The sequence below is a fragment of the Candidozyma pseudohaemuli genome (genome assembly GCF_003013735.1).
Source record: "Candidozyma pseudohaemuli strain B12108 chromosome Unknown scaffold00012, whole genome shotgun sequence".
Taxonomy (NCBI): domain Eukaryota; kingdom Fungi; phylum Ascomycota; class Pichiomycetes; order Serinales; family Metschnikowiaceae; genus Candidozyma; species Candidozyma pseudohaemuli.
The window spans coordinates 224863-248702 of record NW_020194446.1 but is presented as its reverse complement, the minus strand read 5'-3'; the positions used below and the strand labels follow the sequence as shown (position 1 = coordinate 248702).

General features: G+C 47.1%; 11 protein-coding genes across 11 annotated transcripts; 6 read left to right on the top strand and 5 right to left on the bottom strand.

The window, feature by feature from the left end:
- Positions 1-1588: 1588 nt before the first annotated feature.
- Positions 1589-8215, top strand: URA2 (bifunctional carbamoylphosphate synthetase/aspartate transcarbamylase; the record flags this gene model as incomplete). The annotated part of the gene is made up of 1 exon (XM_024859457.1): positions 1589-8215. The coding sequence occupies one exon, from the start codon at positions 1589-1591 to the stop codon at positions 8213-8215; it is 6627 nt and encodes a 2208-aa protein (XP_024712429.1).
- Positions 8216-8365: 150 nt separating this feature from the next.
- On the bottom strand, positions 8366-9985 carry SPT10 (Spt10p; the record flags this gene model as incomplete). The annotated part of the gene is made up of 1 exon (XM_024859456.1): positions 8366-9985. One exon carries the CDS (start codon positions 9983-9985, stop codon positions 8366-8368), a length of 1620 nt encoding a protein of 539 aa, XP_024712428.1.
- A 342-nt stretch (positions 9986-10327) lies between these two features.
- On the bottom strand, positions 10328-10987 carry C7M61_004131 (uncharacterized protein; the record flags this gene model as incomplete). Its single annotated transcript, XM_024859455.1, has 1 exon — positions 10328-10987. The coding sequence occupies one exon, from the start codon at positions 10985-10987 to the stop codon at positions 10328-10330; it is 660 nt and encodes a 219-aa protein (XP_024712427.1).
- Positions 10988-11468: 481 nt separating this feature from the next.
- On the top strand, positions 11469-12548 carry C7M61_004130 (uncharacterized protein; the record flags this gene model as incomplete). The annotated part of the gene is made up of 1 exon (XM_024859454.1): positions 11469-12548. The coding sequence occupies one exon, from the start codon at positions 11469-11471 to the stop codon at positions 12546-12548; it is 1080 nt and encodes a 359-aa protein (XP_024712426.1).
- Positions 12549-12712: 164 nt separating this feature from the next.
- On the top strand, positions 12713-14446 carry C7M61_004129 (glycosyltransferase family 15 protein; the record flags this gene model as incomplete). The annotated part of the gene is made up of 1 exon (XM_024859453.1): positions 12713-14446. The coding sequence occupies one exon, from the start codon at positions 12713-12715 to the stop codon at positions 14444-14446; it is 1734 nt and encodes a 577-aa protein (XP_024712425.1).
- A 75-nt stretch (positions 14447-14521) lies between these two features.
- HHF22 (histone) lies at positions 14522-14833 on the bottom strand (the record flags this gene model as incomplete). Its single annotated transcript, XM_024859452.1, has 1 exon — positions 14522-14833. The coding sequence occupies one exon, from the start codon at positions 14831-14833 to the stop codon at positions 14522-14524; it is 312 nt and encodes a 103-aa protein (XP_024712424.1).
- A 538-nt stretch (positions 14834-15371) lies between these two features.
- HHT2 (histone) lies at positions 15372-15782 on the top strand (the record flags this gene model as incomplete). Its single annotated transcript, XM_024859451.1, has 1 exon — positions 15372-15782. One exon carries the CDS (start codon positions 15372-15374, stop codon positions 15780-15782), a length of 411 nt encoding a protein of 136 aa, XP_024712423.1.
- Positions 15783-16479: 697 nt separating this feature from the next.
- On the bottom strand, positions 16480-17319 carry SIW14 (putative tyrosine protein phosphatase; the record flags this gene model as incomplete). Its single annotated transcript, XM_024859450.1, has 1 exon — positions 16480-17319. One exon carries the CDS (start codon positions 17317-17319, stop codon positions 16480-16482), a length of 840 nt encoding a protein of 279 aa, XP_024712422.1.
- A 131-nt stretch (positions 17320-17450) lies between these two features.
- Positions 17451-18581, bottom strand: C7M61_004125 (uncharacterized protein; the record flags this gene model as incomplete). Its single annotated transcript, XM_024859449.1, has 1 exon — positions 17451-18581. One exon carries the CDS (start codon positions 18579-18581, stop codon positions 17451-17453), a length of 1131 nt encoding a protein of 376 aa, XP_024712421.1.
- A 1544-nt stretch (positions 18582-20125) lies between these two features.
- Positions 20126-21157, top strand: KIS1 (Kis1p; the record flags this gene model as incomplete). Its single annotated transcript, XM_024859448.1, has 1 exon — positions 20126-21157. The coding sequence occupies one exon, from the start codon at positions 20126-20128 to the stop codon at positions 21155-21157; it is 1032 nt and encodes a 343-aa protein (XP_024712420.1).
- A 719-nt stretch (positions 21158-21876) lies between these two features.
- AGP2 (Agp2p) lies at positions 21877-23646 on the top strand (the record flags this gene model as incomplete). The annotated part of the gene is made up of 1 exon (XM_024859447.1): positions 21877-23646. The coding sequence occupies one exon, from the start codon at positions 21877-21879 to the stop codon at positions 23644-23646; it is 1770 nt and encodes a 589-aa protein (XP_024712419.1).
- Positions 23647-23840: the final 194 nt, after the last annotated feature.

The window sequence follows — 23840 nt, the reverse complement described above, 5'->3', positions numbered from 1 at the left end:
TGCCATTTTGACCTCTCAGCTTTCGGAGGCTGCTTCCTTAATTACCGACAGTTCCTTATGTGCTCCTCTTTGGGCAAGAGCCCCTGTGATCAGCCTTTGTCAGCCACGAAATTTGCGACCACGGAGGACATGTCATACACAACGATTTGCGTTGTACCCGTAAGAAGACAATTCTTCTTTCTCTTCATTAATTCCCCTTTCTGCCGGCAACATGTGTATACCTTGCTTCTTAATCGAGCTTTCTGGGGCGTATTTAAAAATTTACTGTGTTGTGACCTTCACCATCATGAGCTGGAACAACTCATGAGTCACACAGCTGATGCTTTCTGACAATCTCGCTCATGTGTCGATCAAAAAAGTACTTTTTCTAGATACTAGGTCAACTAGATATTGATCAAAATCCGGATTCTAGTTGAACTGGAGCCACGATTTCCAAATTCAAGTCGAAGGCACTTTAAGTCAAAGACCCATGTTCGCGTAGTACACATAAAATGACAAACCTACAACAAAATGAGAATTGTGCACCGCTACGAAACCCAATTCTTCTTCTGTGAATCACATAGCCTGAAAGAAACTGTAATCCTTCTAATAACTTAAATTTGTCACTCATTGGTATACCAATATCGTAACTACGATTGGAATCAGAGGCTGAAACTTACGTTCTTCAGCACCACAAAGCCTGAAATCCGAGCTCCAATAGTACAAGGGCGTTTGGCTGCTTCGTATGACCTAAGCTAGGGTACATTACTCTACACCAGCTCATCGGCAAAACCGTTAGTGGCGGACTACCGCTGACTCTGCCGCCATCGCATTCTGTATGTAAGAGTCGGACAGAGATCGCACAGCGTTTAATCAGCCGTCTCTTGAAACAAAACAGATGATTTCTTATCATTAGAAGCTGTAAATCGTCCCTGAATAACTCCAAAACTCGAATTGCCTAAGCTTTTTCTGCCAAATATCACCCGATCAAGATTCAAGGCGGCCTTGGGTTACGGGCCATATGTAGTAACTACGGCACAGAGGCTGCAACTACCATTACGCTTGCCCTCGGAAGAGGGGAGCACGTGACTACAATAGTAGTGAAGACGCGCTGGCCGAGGGAATGAGCCCCCGGATAGCCTGAAAAATTTTCCCGGCCCTCGCGTTATAAATACTACCCTCCATCGCACTTTACTTCTTTCTTCCTTCTCCTTCTTCTCCTCTCCTCTCCTCCTCTCAACGAGCTCAGTTCCAGACAGATCGCTGTTCTTAAATTTGATTGTTACAATCCCCCAGTAACTATTGAAGTATGTTCTTGCGACCGGGCTGACCTTTGAGAGGAGACTTTTACACTAATTATTAGTTGTTTGTCTCGTAGCTCAATGTCACCTCTTTACCGCCCTCATCGTGTGTTTTATGCCCTCCGGCCCTGTTTATGCAATTCCTTCATATCAAGACCGAATCTGGGCCACATCCTCATCGCATCGCGCAGTTACTAACCTCTCCAGTTACGGCTCTTTGGCTTTTAACGTTTCATCGCAGCAGATCCCCCCATCATCGCTGTTCACCTTTTTAAATTCTTTATTCATTTGTTAAATCCAGAGTCAAGATGGCTAAATTGTCTGCTCCCATTTCTCCCCCAATGGAGTCGACTGGCGACCGTTTGATGACCTTGCAAACCAAGGACGGTGTTGCCTTGCAAGGTTACTCTTTCGGTGCCCCCGTTGCCGCCGCCGGTGAGGTTGTTTTCCAGACCGGTATGGTTGGTTACCCAGAATCTGTTACAGACCCTTCCTACGAGGGCCAGATTTTGGTCATCACCTACCCACTCGTGGGTAACTACGGTGTTCCAGACACCGAATTGAAGTGTGACATTGTCGACGCTTTGCCAAAATACTTTGAGTCTAACCGCATCCACATTGCTGGTTTGGTGGTGGCTCACTACACTGAGGAGTACTCTCACTTCTTGGCCAAGTCCTCATTGGGCCAGTGGTTGCAGAAGGAGGGTATCCCAGCCATGTACGGTGTGGACACCAGAGCCTTGACCAAGAAGTTGAGAAACGAAGGTTCCACTTTGGGTAGAATCGCCATCCAGAAGACCACCACCAAGCACGATGAGGTGGTTGGTAAGGACGAGTGGGAGCCATTCTTCGACGTTCCTGAGTGGGATGACCCTAACGTCAAAAACTTGGTTGCCAAGGTCTCTACCAAGGAGCCAAAGTTGTACAAGCCCAAGGACAATGTCAAGACTGACAAGAACGGTAAGCCTATCCGTATTGTCACCGTTGATGTGGGTATGAAGTACAACCAGATCCGTTGTTTCGTTTCCAGAGGTGTCGAATTGATGGTTGTGCCATGGGACTACGACTACACCAAGGAGGAGTACGACGGTTTGTTTATCTCTAACGGTCCTGGTGACCCTCAAGTCATGACCGAGACTGTCGAGAGATTGCAGAAGGTCATGAAGGAGGGCAAGACCCCTGTCTTCGGTATTTGTTTGGGTCACCAGTTGATGGCTCGTGCTAGCGGTGCTGACACCATCAAGTTGAAGTTCGGTAACCGTGGCCACAACATCCCATGTACCTCCACCATTTCTGGCAGATGTTACATCACTTCCCAGAACCACGGTTTCGCTGTTGATGCTTCCACTTTGACCGACGGCTGGAAGGAATTGTTCGTCAACGCCAACGACAACTCCAACGAGGGTATCTACCATGTCGAGAAGCCATTCTTCTCCGTCCAGTTCCACCCTGAGTCCACTCCTGGTCCAAGAGACACTGAGTTCTTGTTCGATGTCTTCATCAACTCCGTGATTGACTTCAAGAACACCGGTGTTTTCAAGCAGGTGTCCTTCCCTGGTGGCCACATCGAGGAGAACAGAGCCGCTCACCCAAGAGAGAACGTCAAGAAGGTCCTTGTTTTGGGATCTGGTGGTTTGTCCATTGGTCAGGCCGGTGAGTTCGACTACTCTGGTTCTCAGGCTATCAAGGCTTTGAGAGAGGAGGGTATTTACACCATCTTGATTAACCCTAACATCGCTACTATCCAGACCTCCAAGGGTTTGGCCGACAAGGTCTACTTCTTGCCAGTCAACCCAGACTTCGTTAGAAAGGTTATCAAGCACGAGCGTCCAGACGGTATCTACTGTACTTTCGGTGGTCAGACCGCTTTGAGTGTTGGTATCGCTTTGAAGGACGAATTCGAGGGTTTGGGCGTCAAGGTCTTGGGTACCCCGATTGACACTGTTATCACCACTGAGGACAGAGAGTTGTTCGCTTCTGCTATGGAGGAGATCAACGAGAAGTGTGCCAGATCCGAGGCTTGTTCCACCACCGAAGAGGCTGTTGAGGCTGCCAATGCCATTGGCTACCCATTGATTATCAGAGCTGCCTATGCTTTGGGTGGTTTGGGTTCTGGTTTCGCTGACAACGAGACTGAATTGAGAGACTTGTGTGCCAAGGCTTTCGCCACTTCTCCTCAGGTTCTTGTTGAGAGATCCATGAAGGGTTGGAAGGAAGTCGAGTATGAGGTTGTTCGTGATGCCTTCGACAACTGTATTACCGTCTGTAACATGGAGAACTTCGATCCATTGGGTATTCACACTGGTGACTCTATCGTTGTCGCTCCTTCCCAGACCTTGTCTGACGAAGACTACAACATGTTGAGAACAACTGCTGTCAACGTTATCAGACATTTGGGTGTTGTGGGTGAGTGTAACATTCAATACGCTCTTAACCCATTCTCCAAGGAGTACTGTATCATTGAGGTGAACGCCAGATTGTCTCGTTCTTCTGCTTTGGCCTCTAAGGCTACTGGTTACCCATTGGCTTACACCGCTGCTAAGTTGGGTTTGAACATCCCATTGAACGAGATCAAGAACTCCGTCACCAAGTCTACCTGTGCTTGTTTCGAGCCATCTCTTGATTACGTTGTCGTCAAGATTCCAAGATGGGATTTGAAGAAGTTTACCAGAGTTTCTTCTTTGTTGTCTTCCTCCATGAAATCCGTTGGTGAGGTCATGTCCATCGGTAGAACCTTCGAGGAAGCCATCCAGAAGGCCATCAGATCTACTGACTACCACAACTTGGGTTTCAACAAGACCGCTGCTTTGATGTCTATCGACATTGACACCGAATTGCAGACCCCATCTGACCAGCGTTTGTTCGCTGTTGCCAATGCTCTTTCCGATGGCTACTCCGTCGACAAGGTCTGGCAATTGACCAACATCGACAAGTGGTTTTTGAACAAGTTGGACGGTTTGATCAAGTTTGGTAACAAGATCGCTTCTTTTGGTACCAAGGAGAACTTGCCTATTGGTATCTTGAGACAGGCCAAGCAGTTGGGCTTTGAGGACAGACAGGTTGCCAAGTTCTTGGACTCCAACGAAGTTGCCATCAGAAGATTGAGAAAGGAAGCCGGCATTGTTCCATTTGTTAAGCAGATTGATACCGTTGCTGCCGAGTTCCCTGCCTTCACCAACTACTTGTACATCACCTACAATGCTGACTCCTCCGATGTCACATTCGATGACCATGGTGTTATTGTCTTGGGTTCAGGTGTTTACAGAATTGGTTCTTCTGTCGAGTTCGACTGGTGTGCTGTCAGAGCTATTAGAACTTTGAGAGAGAACAAGTTGAAGACCATTATGATCAACTACAACCCTGAGACTGTTTCTACCGATTACGATGAGGCCGACAGATTGTACTTCGAGACCATCAACTTGGAGAGAGTCATGGATATTTACGACTTGGAGCAGTCATCTGGTGTCATCATCTCTATGGGTGGTCAGACTTCTAACAACATTGCTTTGCCATTGCACCGTCAAAACGTCAAGATTTTGGGTACTTCTCCTGAGATGATTGACTCTGCTGAGAACAGATACAAGTTCTCCAGAATGTTGGACAAGATTGGCGTTGACCAGCCTGCCTGGAAGGAGTTGACCTCTATTGACGAGGCCGAGGAGTTCGCCGAGAAGGTTTCCTACCCAGTCTTGGTTCGTCCTTCTTACGTCTTGTCTGGTGCTGCCATGAACACTGTTTACTCCAAGGCTGACTTGGCTTCTTACTTGTCTCAGGCTGTTGATGTCTCCCCAGACTACCCAGTTGTGATCACCAAGTACATTGAGAACGCTAAGGAGATTGAGATGGACGCTGTTGCCAAGGACGGTAAGATGATCATGCACGTCGTCTCTGAGCACGTCGAGAACGCTGGTGTTCACTCTGGTGACGCTACCCTTGTTGTTCCACCTCAGGACTTGGACCCAGAGACTGTCTCTAGAATTGTCGAAGCTACTGCTAAGATTGGTAAGGCTTTGGACATCACTGGTCCTTACAACATTCAGTTCATTGCTAAGGACAAGGACATCAAGGTTATCGAGTGTAACGTTCGTGCCTCCCGTTCCTTCCCATTTATCTCCAAGGTTGTTGGCACTGACTTGATTGAGATGGCTACCAAGGCCATCATGGACTTGCCAGTCACCCCATACCCAGGCGAGAAGTTGCCAGAGGACTACTGTGCCGTTAAGGTTCCTCAGTTCTCTTTCTCCAGATTGGCTGGTGCCGACCCTGTTTTGGGTGTTGAGATGGCTTCCACTGGTGAGGTTGCTACTTTCGGTAGAAACAAGTACGAGGCCTACTTGAAGTCTTTGATTTCTACTGGTTTCAAGTTGCCAAAGAAGAACTTCTTGTTCTCCATTGGTTCCTACAAGGAGAAGCAGGAGTTGTTGCCATCCATCAGAAAGTTGCATGAGTTGGACTACAAGTTGTTTGCCACTGCCGGTACTGCTGACTTCATCAAGGAGCATGGTATCCCAGTTCACTACTTGGAGGTCATGGGCAAGGGTGAGGACCAGAAGTCCGAGTTCTCTTTGACTCAGCACTTGGCTAACAACATGATCGATGTCTACATCAACTTGCCATCCTCCAACAGATTCCGTCGTCCTGCTTCTTACATGTCCAAGGGTTACGAATCTCGTCGTATGGCTGTTGACTACTCTGTGCCATTGGTCACTAACGTGAAGTGTGCCAAGCTCTTGGTTGAAGCTATTGCCAGAAACATTGACTTGAACGTTTCCAACAACGATGCTCAGACCTCGCACACCACCACCGAATTGCCAGGTTTGGTCAACATGACCAGCTTCGTTCCATCTTTCGATGATTTCGAGGTCACCACCAAGGAGTCCTTGTCTTCTGGTTTCACTTTCAACGCTTTCTTGCCTCAAACCGTTGCTGGCTCCGTTGTCTACGACGCTGACACTTTGGCTGACGCCATCTCCACCGCTTCGGACTCTGCCTTCACCAACTTTTCCATGAGTCTTGCTGGTTCTGCTACCAACTCCGAGGACTGTGCTGAGGCCGCCGAGAATGCTGGTGCTTTGTTCTTGCCATTCAACGACTTCGCCAACTCCAAGGTGTCTTCCATCACTGCTCACTTTGCTTCTTGGCCTCAATCTAAGCCAATTGTCACCGACGCTTGCTCTACTGACTTGGCTTCTGTTTTGTTGTTGGCTTCGTTGTACAACAGATCCATCCACATCACCTCTGTGTCTTCCAAGGAGGACTTGGAGTTGATCAAGATGGCCAAGGCCAAGGACTTGAGCGTTACTTGCGATGTCTCCGTCTACGCTTTGTTCTTGTCTCAGGATGACTACTCCAAGTTTGCTTTCTTGCCTACTGCCGAGGACCAGGCCGCTTTGTGGGAGAACTTGGAGCACATTGACTGCTTCTCTATTGGTGTCTTGCCATACATGGTTGCCAGAGGTCTTGGTCATGATGTCACTCCAGCTTTTGGCATCAAGGAGGCCTTGCCATTGTTGCTTTCTGCCGTCAAGGAGGGCAAGCTCACTGTCAAGGACATTGTTAAGCGTTTGCACGACAACCCTGTCCAGATCTTGAACCTTCCAAAGCAGGATGCTTCTGTCGAGATCGACATTGAGAGAGCTGTTCCCGTCTCTGTGGCTATCAGCTCCATCTTCGGTAGCCGTAAGTTCCAGGGCTACATCGAGAGAGTCTCCCTTCACGGTGAGACTGTTTGCTTGGACAGCTCTATCTTGCCATCTGACGCTTCTGGTAAGAATGAGTTTGCCACCAGAGACAGATTTGGATCGATCACCAGCCTTCCTCAGTCTCCTAACTTGAAGAAGGTCAGAGCCTCTTTCGGTGAGGGTCGTCGTCCATCTTTGATGAAGGAGAGAGAGCAGCAGCCTTCTCAGGGCACTTTGGAGAAGTTGGGATCTGAATTGGTCTCTCAGCCACCATCTGGCAACTTGTCCGACTCTGATGCCTTGACCAACTACATCAGAAGAAACAACACTTTCCTCAGAAACTCCGTTTTGTCTGTCAAGGACTTCACCCGTTCTGACTTGCACTCCTTGTTCACTGTCGCTCAGGAAATGAGATTGGCTGTTGAGAGACAGGGTGTCTTGGACTTGTTGAAGGGCAGATTGTTGTGCACCATGTTCTACGAGCCATCTACCAGAACCTCTTCCTCTTTCGATGCCGCTATGCAGAGATTGGGTGGTAGAGTTGTGGCTGTCGCTGCTGACTCTTCTTCCGTGAAGAAGGGCGAGACTTTGCAAGACACTATTCGCTCCTTGGCTTGTTACTCCGACGCTATTGTGTTGAGACACCCAACCGAGGAGTCTGCTGACATTGCTGCCAAGTACTCTCCAGTGCCAATCATCAACGGTGGTAACGGAAGCAAGGAACACCCAACCCAGGCTTTGTTGGACTTGTTCTCCATCAGAGAGGAATTGGGTACTGTCAACGGTATCACTGTCACTTTCATGGGTGACTTGAAGTACGGCAGACCAGTTCACTCGCTCTTGTACTTGTTGCGTCACTACCAGGTCAGAGTGCAATTGGTGGCTCCTAAGGAGTTGTCCTTGCCTGAGAGCATCAAGACTATGTTGAAGGAGCACAACATGTTGTCTGTTGAGACCGAACAGTTGACTCCTGAGCTCATTGCTAAGTCTGATGTCTTGTACTGTACCAGAGTCCAGGAAGAGAGATTCAAGGACAGAGAGCAGTACTTGAGATTGAAGGACACTTACATTGTCGACAACAAGATCTTGTCTCACGCCAAGCTGCACATGTGCGTGATGCACCCATTGCCTAGAACCAGTGAGATCAAGGAGGAGGTTGACTTCGACCAGAGAGCTGCCTACTTCAGACAAATGAGATACGGTTTGTATGTCAGAATGGCCTTGTTGGCTATGGTCATTGGTGTTGACTTTTAAGTCGACATTAGATTTTCGTGCCTGAGATATTGTTTGGGGGAATAATAATCTTGTAAACGGCACTAGATTCTATAAAATGCATTTAAAAATAGTTATGTTACACAATCATACAAAGTACATAAATTATAAGATACAATATTAATGAATTATTTAATGATTTTTGAAGAACATGTTTGCTTCGTTTGCTCTGTCTTGTTCGCTGGATTTTTGCAGGCGCTGCCCTCTTTCTGGGGAGTTTTCGTCAACGTCGTCATTTGATTGCATTAATGCCCTTGCTATTTCAATCTCATCACCCTCTGGATTCACATTATGGTCGTACTCAGACACGTCTGGATCAACTGGCACATCGTCATTTCTATCGCGGTCCTTGGAAGAATTGTACTTCTCATTGTAGTGGAAAGAATAATCGTTTTGGTATCCCCTGTGAGATTCTGGCTCGACAGCAGCTGCTGCAACAGCAGCATAGGATGGTGCATGGTGATTGCGATGGTCATTGTCTGATCTCTGTTGTGGAGACTGCTGGCGTCGTTGTGCAGCCTCTACAACAGCTATTAGTCCATCATCAAGTCCTGAGAGATCGTGGGTTAACAAATTGTCTGATTCGCGATGCTGGAGCCCATGAATTGCAGAGATAGAATCCACCTCATCGTGGCCATTATCACGTCGTATTCTGTTCTGTGAGCTTTTCTGGTTCGTAACATGATTCAAATCACGACGTCCTTCTGGTGGACTTTGAAGAACTCTCTTAGGCACAACAGCACGCTTGATAGCAATTTCTTCCCTTGCTGATTCTCTGCAAGCCATACAGTTCTTGATTGCTGCAGCTACCGTATCTTTGATCCTCGTCCAATGATATTTTTCAGTAACAGCAGATGTGGTTTTGTTGATTCCACCGTGATTGGACAAGTGGACCTCAGTACAAATTTGGAGTTGCCTCACGGGATCACTGACAACTTCCTTGTCTCGAAGCATGAGTTTTCCATTTTCTAGTCTATAGTGTGAGGCAGAAGACCGTAGCCTGGACTTTTCTTGTCTGTCTGCCATGGCAGGATACTTACCAGTTTCGAGATAAAACTTAATCTTGTCAAACCGATAAGCACCAACAGTCGAGTCAGACACTGTCACTAGCTCTCGACCGTATATGATAGCGTCCACCGCCGTGTCATGGCCCTTGAGAATACCGGCTGATTTCACCCTACCGATTCTTTTGAAATTGAGAGACTCCCAGATTCTTCTAGCGGACACGTTTGTTTCAAAAACCAAATTAAAGACGCAGTAGGTGTATCCGAGTCTAGGGGCCCATTGTAGAAAACAGTCAGCCAAAGTACGGCCAATGCCTTTACCTCTGATACCAGCATTGACCAAGAAACCAGCGGTACAGATATGAGAGGCACGTCCAGGGTAATTTGGTTTCACAAAAAATGTTCCCAAACATTCCTTTTCCCATTGCTTGGGGCCTTCTAGCTGAGCTGAGTCCCCAAGTACCATAACACCGGCGAATGCGCCGAACCAGTAGTTCTGAAAATTCAGAATATGAAGTGTATCAAAGAAGGATATCGTGTCACCACGCTCTATTTCCATATTAAGTTCATCGCACAAGAACGCTAGCAAGCCCGGCGGTAGTTCGTCGGCATTCTGTATTGGATATATCGTCGCTGTTGTTTCACCGTCTTTAAGCAAAACAGTGTATCGCTCAATGCTAGACATTGGATTGTAGTCTAGCTGAGGCCTGTAATGCGGCGGATTGATGACATCGTCTATTTCAGGCATGTTTGTGGACAGAGAGACAAAACACGGGTTTATTTTGCAACCGATCGTGCCTCCGTAGATTTTGTCCTGTTGTGTATATCGTGGGCTAGGACCGGTATGTTTTCGATGAGACATCAACTCCGGGCACGTGATAATCTGGGTATTTGCAAGGTTTCACCGATTTTTTCAATTTCTATAAAAGTTCTATTTCTTTATCTAAAACTGTGAATGCTGGAGTGCAAAAGTGTGCATTGGGTTCATTGTGACGGTTGAAGTCTCTCACCTTACATAAGATGATTCCGACCTTGAGGTTGCATTGCACCCATTTCACACAGAAAAGGTCACAGTATGTCAGAGATCCAGTCATATGAGGTCTCTGCCATACATGTATGCACCAATCAACCTGTCGTGGCCCTTGAGAACAGCAACATTCTTGATGTAGCCTATCTGTTCGAAGCCCAAGGAGTCCCAAATCTTTTTGCTTGCAATGTTGGTCTCGAAAACAAGATTGAAGACGGAGTAGACGTAGCCGAGACGAGGCGCCCAGTCCAAAAACTTCCTTCCCATCTCCTTGCCCAAACCAAGACCTCTCACGAAATGGTTCACGATGAAGCCTGCATTGCAAACATGGGAGCACCTTCCAATGTAATTTGGCTTTATGTAGAAGTGACCAAGATACTTCTCCTCCCAGAATGACTTCGGTTGGTCAAAGTCGTCCTTGTTGAACTCACCATTGACCAAAATGGCTGCCATTCCCTCGAAAAGATAAGCCTCAAACTCCTCAGGGCTCATAGGCAAGTAGTGAGGATACGTCTGGCCTTCTTCTATGACATAATTGAATTCCTCGTGAAGAATCTCGAAAAGTGCCGCTGGGATCTCTTGGGATGAGTATGCTGGGAAAAGAGTCACTGTCCTTCCATCCTTGGCCAAATTGAAGGTGCAGCTGTCCGTTATCTTTGGAGTCGTCTCGTATTTCCTGTCGGCAAAAGGAAGGGTCTTCAAGAACTCAAAATTGGAACTCATGTTGACAGTCTGAGCAGTATGTTTCGATATCCGAAAGATTCCATTCGCAATTCCGTTTTTTTCCTTTGGGATCCCGCCCCAAACGCCTGAACTAATGGAAGCACCACATTGAGAATTCAGCAAAGGAAACGTCTGAGTTGAAGGGAATTGGACTTTTCTTTTTCCCACTTCTGTTCAACTCTCATGGATATGGTTCTTGATAAGATGGCGTATCACATTTCCGTTTGGTTTGTGAGTTCCTAATTTCAGTACATGATTAGGACATCTACTGGAATAATTTTGAGCCAAATTTCGATTTGATTTATTTTTCACAGAGGAAAGAGGTTCCAGTTGCCAAATAATCGAATCGGCATTGCGGATGGGTAGACAAGCCAGGGTAGTGCACACAGCCTTTGAATAATGCCTGGCATATCGCTGGGTTTATTAGCTCCATTCTCATCAACAGCGACAAATACCCACGAAAACCTCCACATTACTTGTAATGGACGACTACACACGAAACGGCATCATTAATGATGGTATGTTAACTTCGGCATCGCCTTATCACGATCAGCCACTAACCCCAGTGAGTAAAAGAGACAGAAAGCGGCATCAGATTGGTACCCGGCTCAGCAAACTAGAAGCCACATTCAGCGAGGAGAGAAATGAATACTACCGTATCATGGTTCACGATATTCAAAACAATCTCACCGGCCTCCAACAGGGTACCAATGAGGAATACCTTGGAAAGCGTAAGGTGCTAGAGCAGAGGCGAGACTATGAGCTCACCAGGTTACGCCTCTGGGAGGAGTACCAGGTCAAGCGAGTAGACACAGAGTACAAGAAAGACATCGCCAAGGCCAAGGAGAATTACGATACGATGATCAAGCTTTTGAAGGAGAAGTTCTTCGACAAGCTTCAGAAACAGGTGAAGCAGCTAAAAGAAGACAAGCTTCTTCTCAATCTTGTGAATGCTAGTCTGTGGAGCACACAAGGCGGAAATGATCAGAACATATCGGCTCTTAGCGCTGCAGCTGCTTCTTCGTCACTCAGCATCAACGACCGCCGGTCCCTTCGAAAGCGTGAGTTTCTGTCCCGCTTCACTTCTGGAGAAGCAGATGACCTTTCAGACTCAGGATTTGGCACCTCGAACGGCAATGGTTTCCTTCGAAACTCGGGCTCTGGAGCAGGCTCCGCGGGCTACTCCTCGTCTTCCAACAAGCGCAGAAGACACTATGCCACGCGATACTCCTCCAACGACGAGATGTCATCAGGAATCACCAGCACAGGAAACGGCCAGGGCCACTCCTTGAAGCATGTCAGCAATAATGGCGCCAGCAGCGGCAACGACAGTAATCTCAGTGACAAGGACTACGACGAGCTCAACAGCTTAATCATGAACAACGAAGAGGGCGGAGCCACTAATATTTTGGCTCGAAGCACGAGTAAGCAGACTGGTAGGGCCAACACCAGAGGTCTGACCAAGCAGTTTGTGGGTGTGCAAGGGTTGAAGGTCGAAGAACTCAACGAGGACTTGACGCTTCTTCGGAACGCCATCAGCGTGAAAAGAGAAAATAAGTAGTGTAGCATAGACATTGTACCATAAAAGTGCCCCAAAAAGCAAGCAATGCTGTTGTACCTTAAATGTCTTGCAGATAGGCACCGCGTTATCTATAGATCCAAGGCCTGTCTCACTCATTAAGCGCACCATAAAGTTCGATGGCTGAAGAGCAACCTCTACATTCGATGTCTGACGATTATTCAGACAGCGCAGCTTATTCGGAAGAAGCCAAGCATGGACCTTCACGGAAGCTGCGATTATTCAGCATGTTCAAACACCGGTTACGTCGGCCTGGTCTTCCCCGTTTGACGATGCTACGAAAATTCATCCTCCTTTTATTTATTATACTCACTGCTACACTCTTGATTTCACTCAATATCAAGCGCATCAGGAAGAGAAAGAACTTTGATGATGGCGTGGATCTACCTGACTATACGAACCCAAAGGATCGCCGTATGGGCATGAAAAACCTCAGTTCAAAGATCGATTTTCCTTTCGAGGTAGGGTGCAGAGTTCCAGACACAAACGCTCCTCGGGCAAATGCCTCATTTGTTATGCTAGCTAGAAACTCCGAGTTGGATGACGTTGTGAAATCCATGGAGTCTTTGGAAAGGCATTTTAATCAGTGGTACAACTACCCATGGGTCTTCCTCAACGATGTGGAATTCACAGATGAGTTTAAAACTACTGTTCAGAGCCATACCACGGCTAAATGTGAGTTTGGCACTGTTGCACCGGAGAAGTGGAACTTTAGTCCGGACATCGATCCGGATGTGCTTAAGGAGAGCATCGAGAGCCAGGGAGATCGCAAGATTTTCTATGGTAACATGGAATCATACCACAAGATGTGCAGGTTCTATTCTGGCGAATTCTTCAAGCACCCACTTGTTCTGAGAAATGAATGGTATTGGAGGGTCGAGCCCGATGTACAATTCTTCTGCGATTTGACTTACGATCCCTTTCTTGAGATGGAAAAGCATAAGAAGAAGTATGGCTTCACGGTCGCCATTGGAGAGATTTATTACAGTGTCCCCACCCTCTTTTCCACGACCAAGGCATTTATCAAAGAGCATGAAATCAAGGTGAAGTCTGCTTGGGAATTCGTCGCCGACAGGTACAGAGCGGTGAAGGGTAAGAATGCAGCTAACTACAAGGGAAATGACCGGATGACTGACCGTCAATTTGAAACGAAGGTGGAAAAAGACCTTAACTTGCGACGCTTGCTCGCCAAAAGTGGCAAGACTGATAAGGATTTTGCAGCAGTCAAAGATTCTGATAATATTAGGAATATCTTTGACGAGTCATACGACAAACCAAGCATTCCCTTGGACAAATTTGATGACGAGGAATACAATCTTTGCCATTTCTGGTCAAACTTTGAGATTGCACGCACTGATCTCTTCCTTTCAGAGCAATATCAATCCTACTATGATTATTTGGAAAAGGATGGTGGGTTTTATAGAGAGCGGTGGGGAGATGCCCCCGTTCATTCAATCGCGGTGGCCATGCTCCTCGAAAGAGAAGAATTGCATTATTTCCGTGACATTGGGTACAAGCATACGACCATGGGTCACTGTCCCAACAATGCACCGGGTAAACAGCTCCCATATGAGGCAGCACAACAAAAATACGCTCACACAGAAAGCAACCCATGGCTTAGTTTTATGAGCAACAACTCGCCCGACCCAACTGCTCGAAATGGCGTGGGTTGTCGTTGCGAGTGTCCTCCAGGTCACAAGGATGTGGAGGATTATTCTAGCATGTGTATTAAGCATTACTCCTGGGTCATGTCAGACCAGTTTGAGGAGACGACGCCATTCGACTTGGACGCAATAGAGCAAAGGATTGATGACAAAATCGACCGCTACCTTAAACTAGGTGGGGAATTTGCCAAAAACTCTGTTCAAAACATGAATTGAAATACAAAATAGAAGTTTCGAGTCAATAATATTCTAATATACACTGAAGAATGGAAGCTAGCAATACACAGCAGTTTAACCACCGAAACCGTACAAGGTTCTACCCTGTCTCTTCAAAGCGTAGACAACATCAAGAGAAGTAACGGTCTTTCTCTTGGCGTGCTCAGTGTAAGTGACAGCGTCTCTGATAACGTTCTCCAAGAAGGACTTCAAGACACCTCTGACTTCCTCGTAGATCAAAGCAGAGATACGCTTGACACCACCTCTTCTGGCCAATCTTCTGATAGCTGGCTTGGTAATACCTTGAATGTTGTCTCTCAAGATCTTTCTGTGACGCTTAGCGCCACCCTTTCCGAGACCTTTTCCACCTTTTCCTCTACCGGACATTGTAATATAATATAGTTGGTAATTAAAAAAAAGATTCTCACTCTGGGGGATTTGGTGATGCTTTATACCAAGCGTGAGTGTTTTGCAACCACGAGAATGAGGCCCTGCGGTGACGCCACGCTGTGCAGTACCAACACAAGCAAGACCTGAGGAACGCTTCTTTTGTGCCTAGGTACGTTCAAAAAGTGAAGGACACGATGTACGCCCCGCGGTGCGTAAATTGCAGCACTCCAATTATCCACTTTTCGCTCGCACCGCAACTTTTTTCCTTCCAGCGCGCGACCGTTTGCCCCAAATTGATCTTTTCAGGCCCGCAAAAGAGCCCTTTCGGTGCCTCTCCCGCACCGAAAAACCGCCACAAGTGGCCCTTTCGCTCGCTTCTTGGGTGCGCATTTCGTGTCACTGGCAGCGTCTAGCAAAAATGTAGCTTTCCACCGCGCAGAGGAAAAATAAACAATCTGCCCAAACAAACCCGCACAAGATATATAACCTGGCAGGAATCACTCGGTTAAGATTTTTTTTATCATCACATTTCAATATGGCTAGAACTAAGCAGACAGCTAGAAAATCCACTGGTGGTAAGGCCCCAAGAAAGCAATTGGCTTCTAAGGCCGCCAGAAAGTCCGCCCCATCTACCGGCGGTGTCAAGAAGCCTCACAGATATAAGCCAGGTACCGTTGCCTTGAGAGAAATCAGAAGATTCCAGAAGTCTACTGATCTCTTGATCAGAAAGTTGCCTTTCCAGAGATTGGTCAGAGAAATTGCTCAGGACTTCAAGACCGACTTGAGATTCCAGTCCTCTGCCATTGGTGCTTTGCAGGAATCCGTCGAAGCCTACTTGGTCTCCTTGTTTGAGGACACCAACTTGTGTGCCATCCACGCCAAGAGAGTCACTATCCAGAAGAAGGACATCCAGTTGGCCAGAAGATTGAGAGGCGAGAGATCGTAAGCGGTGCTGGAATAGTATCTTTCACTTCGTTGGTCTGGTTTGTAAAATAGTGTAAAGTATCGAATACACCGTTTTTGAAGAATATTTGCTCTGTAGTGTGCGCCTTTTTTTTAAATTTCGCACCCAATTTATTCTACCTTATGTCAAATTGTTGCTTCCTGCAGGCCGCGGCTTCTATACTCAGCAAAGGTGCCCCATATACATAGTGAACTTTCATTACACATTCTATTCAAGGTTGCCACGACGCAATGGCTGAATCCAACGACTTTACTAAAACCGCCCTCAAATATGCCAATACTGCTTCATCCTCGCCTGTGCCTGCCTGGGCTCTTTCAGCGGCCCTAGTCTACCGTGGCTTATCAATCCAGAAACCTGTGGACCCAAAGCTAGGATCGGGTGGGTCATTTGACTTCAGTAAGTCGGTGGCCGCCTCCAAACCAAACAGAATATCGTGCTTCCTCTTTGGCGGCGCCAGCGCCTTGGGCGGCTACATCATGTACGACGGAGACGTCCCGAATGGTGCCGGTTTCACATTTGCTTGGTCCACATTGTACTTGCTTGTCAACGGGCGCCCGGCCCTCAAAAGTCTAATCAGAGGCCACGTTTCTCCCTTGGCCCTTGCGGGTCTTGCGCTAGGAAACGCTGGAATCTATGGTAAGGAGTTTATCTGGCCATCTGAGTAGTTTGTCAATAGTCATTAATCCCATTTCAACGGTAGCAACCCATTGTCTTGAGCGTACAGTAATATCCTATTCTCGTCGTAGAGCTCAATGAATTGCTGATCCATAGGACGTTCCTTTGGTGCAGCGAACTTTCGATATTCGTCGAAAATGATTGTGAGAGACCACTTTTGGAGTCTCCGCAAAACGCCCACCAAGCAGCCGGTTCTGTGTTTTCCTCTATTGCAGTGAATGAGGATGGGCTGATTTGCTGGGTTTATCACAATCTTTATCGCTTCAGTGATGAGCTCACTGCTGATGATAACGAACGGCTCCTTGTTACCAGCCATGCCTAGATGAAATAATTGGATACCCTCCTCTTCAAAAAAGTCCTCGTGGGACTTTGGGTACTCCTCCGGGATGAGACACAACACCGACTTGAGCTTGAGTGTCTTCAAGAACGAGAAGTTCGGCTGCTGTGGGAAAGAAGACCGATATATGTTGTTGATGACCGGAGCAAAGTTTTCTGGTGGCGTTAAAGGCTGCGTGGCAAGTTCAGCGGCCTTGATGTACTCTAATCGGGTCTTTTCGGCAGCCTCCTTGTCAAACTTATCGTCGGCATCTTCATCGTATGTCCACTCTTCTTCGGTGGTTGTACCAACTCCCTCTTCAAGCTTGATCTTCTGAAGACGGGATCGGAGCGCCTCAGTTCCCATTTTCTGTGAGCTCTGAGCGGGCATAGTCTGTAATGTTCTTGGACGGTTCAGTTCTTGACCCCCCGATGGACTGATATTGGTCCCCGATAGATCTGGATCTAGCGCACGGTTCGGCAGACCAAGGTCTTCGTCCATCTGAAAGGGGCTGTCATAGTCGGCCATCTGTTTTAGCTGAAAGAGTGTGAATAGAGTGTAGTTTGAGTATGGGTGGAAGACTGATTTCGCGATACGAAAAGTGCACTACGGTAATACTGGCGTGGGCTACATGGCACAAAAACGAACAATTAAGTAATTTAGCACATTCTATCTCTAAGATTAAGCTCGGTCGTCATTACTGCTCCATCCATATCGTCAAGAATCCGATCAATCAGATCCTGGTCACCGTCCGAGCCACAGACTGTCTGAACGTCGCCTTTTTCTGTGGTTGGACTCACCAACTGGATTTTTTCAGCCTTTCCAGGAATCAAGGGCATATCCTGATTCAACGTTTCGGTGTCAGAGATTTTTGAGTCCCATCTGGAGAAGACGGTATTGGGGGAGGATGTAGGGGTAGGAGAATTGTTAGCCGAAGTAGCCCACAAAGAACTAAAGGGGAGGTTGCAAACTGCCAAAATCACACTGATGTTCGCCAACAATGTCGAGTAAGAAGTTGACTGTCTGTAGTTCACAATCATCAAAACAGAAGGCACGATAAAAGTCTGGGTTGATGTGATAATCAAAATATGCAACCCATCAAATTGCTTCAATCCGAGGTATCGTCTGGTCTTGATGGCCAAGGCAAGCTTGGAGATCAATATGATACAGACAACATTGAGGGAGGCAGAAAAAAGAATGACAGGCACATTGTTGACCCAAGAGTTTGTAGGGGTAACATCCTGCTCCATAAGCTGTTGTCTCAACTGTCTGGCCGATATCACTGTACTGTGGATATATAACGACACAATGGTTGTGGCCAATGCCCCGGCTGCACATGTCATGATGTAGCCTAAGTTTCTCACTTCAGGCGATTTAAATACAACGTAGATCTGAAAGACCAAAGTAGCTTCCACAGTTGCAATCAACAAGGTGTGAATGGTGTTTGTAGCAATATAGATGTGGAACGCATGCCATCTTTCTTCTGGGAAAAGTCCTGTGAACTTGTATGTGAGCGAGCTCAAGGGTCCGAACAAAAAGCAAAGAAACAACGCCGACTTGATAATCATGAGCATCAAAGTAAGCTGGTTTAAAATGAACATGGGCGTGGTCTTTTTGATGATCACCACCCACGAGAGAAGCATCAAAAGGGCACCGCATCCAATGGCCATTCCGTGAACCACACAGAGCTGGAGGGTGCGGTCCACTGTGGAGTCCAAAATACCAAACGTGAGTTGGTATTCCTCTGCTGCCACAGTATAGTTGAGCACAATGTCATTTGAAAAATCCATCTGTCTTACTTTCGAATGCCAGGAAATGGCAGAGGCTTTATACTGAATGGCTGCAAAATACTCGGTGCCATTCGTTTCACGCGCATACCTGTTTGGGCTGCGACAATGAACATCTCAGTAGCCATGAGAATCCAGTATGTGGGTCGGCGAGAAAAATTATTCTTCTTGCGGCTTATATGTATGAGTGAAACGTTTGGTACTTGGTGGATGCAAGTCATTAAGAGCTTTACGAGAAAGTGTAGATGCGATGTCGCTGTAGATGGCCCTCTGTTTAGCCATTAACATGGTAAGTATGGCAGGTCTGTAGCAAAGATTAAAGATTTCAGCGTTTATGATTGAGCCATTCTGGTCGCTACACGAACTGACATCTGTGACGCTACTGGTGTATGGCTGAAACATCTAGGGAAGATCCGAAAGCGGCTGTAGCAAAGTAGTCTATACGGAAGTCTACGTTTATACCGTGGACCGCCCCGACTATTAATCTTCTTCACATTAATATCTTTCAAAAGCCAAAATTTTCTAATAGGTGAAACCGTCAATTACCTCAACCCTGAAAGAGAAATTGAAGTGGGTAAATCGCAATGTAACTCGCTTCGAGCCAAGAGCAAATCACCTCAGTGTAAGTCCTCAATGGACGAAAGCTTCATCATATGTCCTTGATCTTTCCGTCAGCATCTACTTCACTTGACCGCATTATAGCCGCCTCAATGTGCTTAAGCTCACAGAATTTTAGGTTTGTAAACTAACCTAAATCTTATTGAACTGAGACATGGCTCGTAAACTATTGCGCTTTGCAACTGTTGTACATCACCCGATTGTCTTCCACCGATACACACCTACCTTAATTGTTGAGCTTAACTTCTCAACTTTAATCCACAGTGTCCTTTCGCCCATTTTTTAACTTTATTGGTGATCATAAATGTCTGCCCGTACTATATCCCAATAGTGGCGGGGAACAGCGGGGCATCAAAAGTGTCTCCACACTCACAAATATACTCTCATGAATAGAAACCGAATTCTTCTTGCAATTTATAAAGCATTCCGGCTCAACCGAACATCCGGAGAGCTGTCAACGATTAGCGCCTAGCGTTCAGGGGGGACCTTGGAACCAATCAAAGTAGACCATTGCAATGTTCCTCTGGAAACAACATCTCCTACATTCGTTCCTCCTTAATTCGGTGAAATAGACTACGCCGACGTACTGCTTCCTAAAATACGTTGATTCGTTGGATTCACCGCCTCGTCGCCTTGGTGGAGGTTCATGTCTCACGTGAAGTGACCGTTGAAACCTGTAGGGCTGTGACCCCACCCACGAGTTATCAGTGCTGGAGTTGCCCCCTCAGGCAAAACGTAGAAAAAATACCTTCTTGTTTATCCTTATAAACTTCCTAGCACTCTAATTAAAAAAAACCCCACCGGGACAGCTTTGCCATTCTCACCGTCCCGCCCCACCAAGAGTTTCGCGGTAGCAGATTCCTACTTTTCCGCCCTGTCATCCATAACATCAACCACACTATAGACAACAACACGAAACAATAGCGGAGATGTCTGAAAGCAACGACTTCTCCATGGTGGACGTGTCCAACGCCGTGGACAGCATCGCCTCCGACTCTGGGCAAGCACCGCCCCAAAGAAGAAAATCCAAGCTAATCTTGGACGACAGCGAAGACAACGAAAACATGCATGTGGAAGAGCAACAGCCTCTGGCTGAGGAGTCTTCCAAAAAGAAGACTGAGCCCAGCGGGTCTGCTCCCGTTCCCGACCCAAATGCTACTGTTCCTGTGGACATTAAATGGGTCCAGGGCGGTGAAAAGGTGTACGTGACCGGTTCCTTCACCGGATGGAGAAAGATGATTGGTTTGCAGAAGCAAGAGGAGGAAAAAACGTACCTTGTTACGTTAGGGTTGCCTGTGGGCACCCACCGCTTCCGTTTCGTCGTTGACAACGAGTTGCGTTTTTCCGACTTCTTGCCCACAGCAACAGACCTGATGGGCAACTTTGTCAACTACATCGAAGTGACCCCCGAGCATGTGCAATTGCACCTTAAACAGTTAGAAGAAGAACAGGAGGAGATGGCGCGTGAGGAGGAGGAAAGCAAGCTGCGTACCAGCAGAAGGTCGTCTGTCAGCTCCAGAGGCCGCTCCAACTCGGTGTTTGGTTTCACCAACGACGAGGACGATATGGGTGATGGCTATTCCAGATACCACGAGGAAGCCGAAGACGCTCCAGCCAAAACTTACAATTATGTAAGCGACATTCCCCCCATTTTCGAAGACCCAAAGGTCATGGAACAGTATTACCTAGCATTGGAGCAGCGCTCTAGAAACAGAAACCAGCAAGACCAAGCTTGGTTGTGTGCTCCACAATTACCCCCACATCTTGAAAACGTTATTCTCAACAGCTATAACTCGCAGGACAAGGACAACAACTCCGGCGCCTTGCCTATCCCCAACCACGTTGTGCTCAACCACTTGGCCACTACCAGCGTCAAGCATAACACTTTGGCGGTGGCTTCGGTTATCAGGTACAAAAGGAAGTATGTGACCCAGGTGTTGTATGCTCCACTACAGCAGTAAGAAAATAATATCAAGACAAGGTGATGCCCACACAATCCTGTACTCGTGGGATGCGGTCTAATGGGGCTTGCTCTGGTAACTTAAACGGATAAACACGAATTTCAGCTTGCTGCATGCTTCTACGGGGAGAGTCACAATTAGTGTTAGACTCTGACCAGGTGGGCCGAGTCGGCCAACTTTTGCCCATCAATACATAGCACGGCCGACGATTGCACTTTTGTGGCACCATAACGTCCTCAAAGCGTCAAAGACGTGTTGCCATTGTCTCACTTTGACGTGACCCTTCCAGGCTTTGCTTTGTATCGGCCAAAGCAGCTCCCCACCTTGAGGAACTTCGTGCATTGCAATCGCTATTATGTGCATTTTTGAGCGCGAGATAATGCACTGCCGAGGAAGCAATATGTGCAAGGCCGAGCGAGAGACTCGCAAACAGCGGTAGAAACGCCTAAAAGCCAGTCACAAAATCGATGCCCATCGACTTGGCACCCAGCCACATTTGCCCGCCTGCCTAAGAACCAGGCCGCGGATGTGGTCATCGCGAAGGACGAAGGTCGTATCACCCCAGGTTTACCTGCAGCTAAAGCAGGAAAAGCCCGATTAGGTGACTGAGACGAGAAAAAAAGGCTGAAAATTGAAAGGAAAATTATTTTATAAAGCCACTCCCACTACCACACTCTTTTAACACAACATCCCATGAGCATTTGGTTCAGATAATCGCCATGGGTTTCTCTTCTTTTTTACACGACAACTTCGTCCCTCATGTTCCGAGCTCCCTGGAGCACCTCACCAGAACTCAAACGTCTGCTGATGTCGCTCCTCTGCTGCTGGACAAGGGTGAAAAAGCTGGTGAAGTAAGCTCCGTCCACTCGACTCTTACTTACAATTCTCGAGACAGTTCCAACCATCTCCACAGATCCTTGAGATCGAGACATGTTCAGTTGCTCGGTATCGGTGCTACCATCGGCTCTGCTTTATTCGTCGCTATCGGCAGAGAGGTGGTGTATGGTCCGCTCAACTTGTTTCTTGGATTCACGGTGTGGTCTATTCCCATCTTGTGTATTACTATCAGTACCGCCGAGATGGTGACGTACTTGCCCATTACCTCTCCTTTCGTCAGAATGGCCGGCCGGTGCTGTGACAATGCATTGGAGGTGATGACGGCTTGGAATTTCTGGTTCTTGTGCTGCGCCCAAATTCCTTTCGAGGTGGTGACAGTCAATTCGATTCTTCATTACTGGAGAGACGATTTTTCCGCGGGCATCCCGTTGGCACTTCAGGTAGTGTTGTATTTCTTAATCAACATCTTTGGTGTTGCGATCTACGGTGAGGTTGAGTTTTGGTTGAGTTTGGGTAAAGTTATCTTGGCTGTTGCTCTTATTTTTTTCACCTTCATCACTATGGTAGGCGGCAACCCGCAGAATGATGCATTCGGTTTCCGCTACTGGCGTGATCCAGGACCCTTGAGCGCATTTCAGTATCCAGGCAAAGTTGGCTACTTTAGAGGTTTCTTGTCTTGTTTGATTAGAGCAACCTTCACATTTGCTGGACCTGAGTACGTTTCTCTTGTCGCTAGTGAGACCATCAACCCCAGAAAGACCTTGCCCTCCGCTTACAAGCAGGTTTTCATCAGGTTGACTATTTTCTTCATTGGAGGTGCCCTTTGCTGCGGTATTCTCGTGCCTTCCAATGACCCAATCTTGATTGAGACTCGTGGTACCACTAAGCCAGGTGCTGGAGGATCGCCATACGTTATTGCCATGCAAAACTTGGGAATCAAGGTGTTCCCTGATATTGTTAATGCTTTGTTGGTTACGTCCGCTTTTTCTGCTGGTAACTCGTACACTTACTGCTCGTCTAGAACGTTGTACGGATTTGCCTTGGATGGCTACGCTCCCAAATTTCTCACTGCCACCACGAAATCTGGTATTCCCATGTATTGTATGCTTATTTCGTTGGCGTGGGCTTTTATTTCTTTCTTGCAGTTAGGTGAAGGTGCTTCTAAAGTGTTGGACTGGATTGTCAACTTGATTACCTCATGCCAGTTGATCAACTTCTCCATCTTGTGCTTGACCTACTGTTGTTTCTACCGTGCGATGAAGGCACAAGGCATTGATCGCCGCTCGTTGCCCTTCAGAGGATGGTTCCAGCCCTGGTTGGCGATATTCGGTGGTGGTATGGCTTTCATCATGATATTTGTCGGTACCTACGAGACGTTCATGCCTGGTGGATGGGACATTAAGAACTTTTTGTTTTCCTACTTGATGATTTTCATTGACATTGCCATTTACATTGTGTTCAAGCTTGTTAGGCGTACCAAGTGGAAGAAGCCAGAGGAGGTTGATTTGGTGACCGGTCTCAAGGAGGTTGAAGACCACGAGGCATGGTACTACCAGCAGCTCGAAGAAAAGAACAGGTTGAAGGCCAACGGTGAGGTTAAGCAGAGCTTATGGCAAAAATTCTGTACCGTGATATTTGGCAGTGAGCTTTAGACGGTGCTAGAGTACACTCGTTGCAGTGTTACTTAGATATCTTTCAGTTCAAAAAATACATATAGCAATTTACACCTACTCGTCTGCCGTGTGGAATGTATTGTTTCAGGCCTGATTTTCGGCGAACGGCCTGCCACCCCGGGAGGCTTAGTAAAAAGGCGGTGATCAGCACGATCCACGAGAGACCATTCCCT